The 6,000-nt window shown below is 47.2% G+C and overlaps 1 protein-coding gene across 2 annotated transcripts in view; it reads right to left on the bottom strand.

Moving 5' to 3' along the window:
• Window positions 1-5,264, bottom strand: part of ACVR1 (activin A receptor type 1) — a 71,395-nt gene extending 66,131 nt beyond the window's left edge. The window contains exon 1 of one of the 2 annotated variants that reach the window (XM_081007676.1): window positions 4,838-5,264. In XM_081007676.1, the coding sequence (XP_080863802.1) occupies window positions 4,838-4,845 (8 nt within the window). In that variant the 5' untranslated portion in view covers window positions 4,846-5,264. Of the gene's footprint in view, window positions 1-3,604; window positions 3,641-4,837 lie in introns of those variants that run through there. The other variant, XM_081007674.1, reaches the window with a different exon arrangement.
• Between the last annotated feature and the right edge of the window lie 736 nt (window positions 5,265-6,000).

The raw sequence follows: 6,000 nt of genomic DNA on the forward strand, positions 1-6,000 counted from the left end.
AATAAATATGTTAGGGCCAAATTTAACCAACTGGTCCCACCAGTCAAATCCCATGCAGGGATTTCTTCTAATGGAGCAAGCCTTTTCACCTTCTCCTTCTCTCACCTGCCCCTCAAACTGGATCAGGGGAAGGGGGAGAACTCCCAAAACAACGCACAGAGGGAGAAGAGGAGAAATTGTTATTTCAGATTCCAGTTATCTTACTGATTGTAAGCTACATGGGATCCATATCCCCAGTAAGCCTCAGAATTGCACGTGGAGTGAGTTACATCCGTGGAACACTTGCAGGGAAGGGGAACACTCCTGGGCCTATTGCACTGCAAGTCTCTTTCTCTTTTTCACCGCCACATACATCAGTTTTCAGCTCACATGTATAACTGAGAACGTAAAGAGAGCCCTGCTGGATCAAGCTAAAGGCCCATGTAGTCCAACGTTCTGTTTTCACAGTGGTGAAACAAATGACTATGGGAGCCTTCAAACTAGACATGAGTGCAGCAGCAATCTCGCCATTCATGATCAACTGGTATTACTAGCGAGATTTGTGTGCTCAAAGAATCATACCAGATAAAAATCCTGGGCTGGGAGAAGAAGAAGAGTTTGGATTTGATATCCCGCCTTTCACTCCCTTTAAGGAGTCTCAAAGCGGCTAACATTCTCCTTTCCCTTCCTCCCCCACAACAAACACTCTGTGAGGTGAGTGGGGCTGAGAGACTTCAGAGAAGTGTGACTGGCCCAAGGTCACCCAGCAGCTGCATGTGGAGGAGCGGAGACGCGAACCCGGTTCCCCAGATTACGAGACTACCGCTCTTAACCACTACACCACACCACACTACACCACACTGGCTCTCTGGAGGCAGCTTGCAGAAAGCTCCCCATTGCTGCGAGTGTGAGGCTCTTCTAAATAGCTCCTCAATGAAAACAACAGGGCAGGTCCCTTGATCACCTGGGTAAATGCAACCTCCTCAGACCAGCCTACTGAGAAAGAAAGAGAGTATGTTACCCACACTTCCCCCCCCCCCAAAGCATGTATATTTCACCCCTGCAACCTCTCTTGAATGATGAAAGAAAACCTCTGTTAAGGTTCAGCACGGCACTAGCTCACACACTTTCTAAACAGCCAAACTTTCATCTTACAAGCAGATGAGAGCACGGGCAGCTAGCAGCCTTTTGTCTTTTCAATTAAATGGATGCCTCCCAAATCCATGCTTAGGCCATAAAGCCTGCAGTGTCTCAACACATGCCACTTAGATGGTCGTATGGGACCACTTTGAAAACCAACTGTGATATAGCTTTATGTGATTGTCTGTTTTCTGTGCACTTCCTGGGAAGCAGTGAAGACTGCCAAACTCCATCTTTTTACCAACCACATTTTATATGTATCAGGTTATTCCCATAAGTTTATAATATGCTATACCCATATACTGGGAATCTGGGCTAACACAGGATTAGGCTTAGATCGCCCCCATAATTTGTGGGCACCACCGATCTCATTCTTTCACCGAGCCAGAGAATTCTGGGGGTGGGTTATCATATTACACTGGACAGGCTCTGTTCCAAAGCCCAGAACAAGTAGACAACCCCTCCTCTCTGAAAGCACAAGTTCTGGAAAAATGTGAGTTCTAAAATGAGAAACCTGACTGAAAGTCAATCCATCTTGATTGCCATAAAATATACTGGACATGCACACACACCCCATGCATAAAACCTTTGACTCCTCTGCACCTTACGAAGGGTGCAGTATACATATTCTGAAAGGGGGTGGCTACCTGTGTAGCCCTCCAGTTGTTGTAGATCAGTTCCCATCACTTCTGACTATTGGCCATGCTAGCTAGGACTGATGGGAGTCATAGATCACCAACACCTGGGGAGCTGAAGGTTAGTCACCCGTGTTGCAAATTAACAAACGAATTGAGTGTGTAAATAACATCCTCCTGGTCCTTGTCTTTAAAAAAAATAAATGCCACACACACACACTCTCCCCGTTTTGAGTCAAGAGACAACCTTTGAGCACTTTGAAGTATGTACTGCGGTCCCACCACAACATACTGAAACTGCGCACAGCTTGCACACATAGCCAAGGCCTTGCTGCTCTTTGTCAACTACCACTTTCAATGTCCTGGGTGAGTGCTCTAGATGTGTACAGAATGGATGCACAGTCATCAAGAGCAAAAAAATAAATCTTCATAACGTGGTTTCTGTAAAGGGGAGAGGTGAAGAGGAAACAGCAGCCATCAACCACCACTAATATCACAAACAGCCAAAAAGTACCTCTGATACTCCTGCAGCAATGGATGTAACCACAGTTTCTCTGGGGCTTTCTGTATCAGGCCCCAAAATGTGATACCAGCCTGTTCCTAGGCCCAAATTCTCAAATACAACTAGATAACTATCTTGCTGTCTTGTGGAACATCCACCTTCTTTCCAGATACACTTTTCCTTAAAACTTTTGGAGAGCAAGCAAACAGTATATTTTTTTCTAATAAACCTAAACTGCCGTAGAGTGCTAAAAAAAAACCAGAACTACTATTTAGGGATGAGTTTCATTTACCAACATAGCTCCACGGACTGACCTCTATGGTTTGTTGACAAACACACAGCTAGAAAATCACACATGCATTCTGCATGGGGAAGGACATAAATAGATGTTTAGGCCATGACAAAAAGTGGGGAGCAGACTGTCAACAACTCTGACTAGACAAGACTCTCCCACTTATGTCAACATCGGTGCTACTCTAAGTTAATGAGAGGAAGGTTGGGAAAACAGGGTTAACCTGTGTTACTCAAGGTCAACTACTTGAGATGCACAGAAACAAACCAGGCTATGCCAAGTCCTCCTTCATTATACTTACAGATTATCACTGCTCTTCAAATGTACAGATTTGCAATAAGATGCACATTACCACCAAACATTTATAAAGTTCAAAGAGCAAAGAAACAACCAATATGGTACTGGCAGAACCGCAGCATATTATATGTTGAAAATGAATACATAATGTGGCAGTTTTGTAGAAAGTAATATTTTAAATCAGCATGAGTGCATCTGATGAAGTAGGCCAGGCTTCCTCAACCTCGGCCCTCCAGATGTTTTGAGACTACAATTCCCATCATCCCTGACCACTGGACCTGCTAGCTAGGGATCATGGGAGTTGTAGGCCAATCTGGAGGGCAGAGGTTGAGGAAGCCTGAAGAAAGCTGTTGCCCTGCCCTCATCTCATGCCACAACATACCAACCAGCAAACAGTTTATATATCAGCAGCAAATATACATTAAATGTAAGTTACAACATGAAAAAGTAAAACCTAAAATCATACATACAAAATAGACATACAATGACTTCGCTCTTTCCCCTCCTCTCCTTCTAGTGAAGGAGGCTGAGTACTCTTTAACAATTAACTGTTAGTTCGTTTGTTGACCAAGGGGGAGGGGGGAATTGTGCACTGTCTCACTTTCACACGCAAAAGCCAAAATTAACTTTGCAGAACTGGACAATGTGAATTCTCTGAATGTGTGGGTTGGCTGTACAGACCAACGCACTGTTTTTCATTTTTGTTTTATTTGAATAAACCAAATAAAGGACTCCCCCACAGAGTAGGCAATTTCATACCTCAACATTTTCCATAGGATTTGGAAAGGGAGCAACTGCCAACTGACACCACGAGCCAAGAGAGTAGTCAGACAAGTAAAAGATGCCAACAAAGAGGCCTATTTTTTATTTTTTAAAAATAAACACAGAACGAGTCTTCCTATGTTCTTCAGAGAACTAAATCAAAGCTTTTAATGTACCCGGTTCTTTAAAGTGTGCAAGTCACCTCCAAAGCAACAAATAAAATCTACAAGGCAACTTAATAAAAAAAAGGTACCCGAGCCTTTGGGCACCTCCCAAACACTTTAGAGGTATAATCAACCAGCAACTTAACAACAAAGACCAGTCCAAACACACACTCAAAAATAAAAATAAAGTAAGGCTCTTGCTTCAAACTAAATTATCCATCTCCCTTCCATTTTTATTTATGACTTTGCCAAGCTGCTCTCTTTCTCTTTTCCTGCAAGAGCTGCAGCTTAAGAGGGAAGGGCTTCTACTTGGCAAGGTAATGAGTAACATCTGTAACCACAGTTGCCCTGTGGGCATCTGAAGATGAATCCCACATTCCTGCCTTTGATGCTGCTGGAAGACTATAGCCAGGAAAGGAGGGAGGGAGCCAAGGAAAGTTTACAGATTCTCTTTCCTCCCTGACCCCCTCCTTCTCCTCCTCTCCCTCTCTTCCTGCACCAGAAGAAGCTTGCCTCCCAGAAGTGATTAAAGGATGTGCCCCCTCCCCCCACCTCAAATCTCCTCTTAAGTTTCCGCCTCTGGAAGCAGAGCTCAGATGTAATATTATTGGCTTTGGGAGCTTTTCTGGAAGGATTCTTAAAGGCGCGTCCGTAACGCCCATTTACACAGACAGAACAGGAGCAGGCACTGCATGAACCGCACATTATTGTACAGTATTCCGAATCGAGTTCCTGGCTTGGTTTTTAAAAACAAATAAATAAATTCTACGTATATTTATATATATATATAAAGAAGTGGGGGCTCGTTGTTTTCCAAACAAGCGGCGTAAGAAGGAAGGGGGTTGGAAATCGAGATCTTTAAAAAAAAATTAAAATAAAATAATAATCGTCTCCAACACAGTTCCAGAGACGCAGTAGGAGGCGGGTTTTGACCCACGCGTGGGGGGGAGGGGAGGGAAAGGACGCATTTTGGACCCCGAGGAGAGAAGAGGGAGAGGCTGCTGGATTTGGGGCGGGAGTGAGATCCAAAGGGCGAGCCTCCGCTCAGACAGGCAGCTCCACTCACCTCTTCATAGCACCGCAGACAAAGGCGAAGAAGCAGGGGGGAGGAGGCGGCGGCAGCGCGGGATCCCCAGGGATCCTAAGGGAGGAGGAGCAGGAGGAACTTCCCGTCCATGGGCTTTGCTGCTGCTGCAGCGGCTGCTGGTGCTCTGTCTGTAGCTGCAAGGAGGGCTGGCGGCGGCGCAACCCCTTCCCGGAGACCCGCGCTGTAATCACGGCGCTGCGCCCGGCCGCATCTTCCCAGCGCCCGGCCCCCTTTCCGGCGATGCCTGAGCTGCCCGCAGCGGCGCCTTTGGGGAGCCCGGAGGAGGAGGGGGAGGAGAAGTTCCCGTCGAGTCGCGACGGGGAAAAGTTGGCAGCGAAGAGCGAGCCAGGCGCAAAGTTCCGAAGAGGCAGCCAGGCGAGCCGAGGCGAGGAGGAGGAGGGGCCACTCAGCCGGGGATACAGCTGCAGTGAGGGAGGAGGAAGTGGCTGCTCCCTGCTCTGCCAATGGGAGTCTGGAGCTGTAATTAACCAGGCAAGCCAGGCACATCATTTCCTCCCGGCGCAAATCCAGGCGCCAGAGCAGAGACGCCCCGTCTCGCCCCCTGCAGGACCGAGCCGGGAATCACACCCGGCCCCACGAGACACCCAGACGTGGCACGCCCACAGGGCACACGCAGATGCCCCCACACTTGTCTGGGAGCCACCCGGGTGGCCCGGGCTCGGTTTTTTGGAAGGAAAAAAAATCAAGCAAGCGCATGCAAGCCGCCTCTTAAGTTACGATTTTTTTTCTTGCCCTAATGGACCACGCAGCACCAAAGTCTTCACCCATCGCTCTTCCAAGCCGTGTTTTGATCACACGCACACGCGCGCGCGCACAAACCTCTTTTTAGCAACTCGAGGGGGAAAGATCGCGCATTCAGGAAGGGTCGGATCCAGGCTGCTAGGCCACCATCACACCCGTCTCTCACAGGAAACGGATGGGGTGGTTCAGTTGTAAGAGAACAGCACACTGCACATGATCAGAGACTCTTAGTACATCTCAGGGATGAGCTTTGCCACTAAAAATAGACCGCGAGTTCCAATCACTTTTTTATTAAAAAAAAAAAAAAAAACCTTTGGCCTGTCTCGCCAACGTAGAAAAAAAATGTTTCGTTTTTGTACAGGGGGGGAGAGCTTTCTGAG

The sequence above is a fragment of the Podarcis pityusensis genome, assembly GCF_964106645.2.
Source record: "Podarcis pityusensis genome assembly, chromosome: 1".
Taxonomy (NCBI): domain Eukaryota; kingdom Metazoa; phylum Chordata; class Lepidosauria; order Squamata; family Lacertidae; genus Podarcis; species Podarcis pityusensis.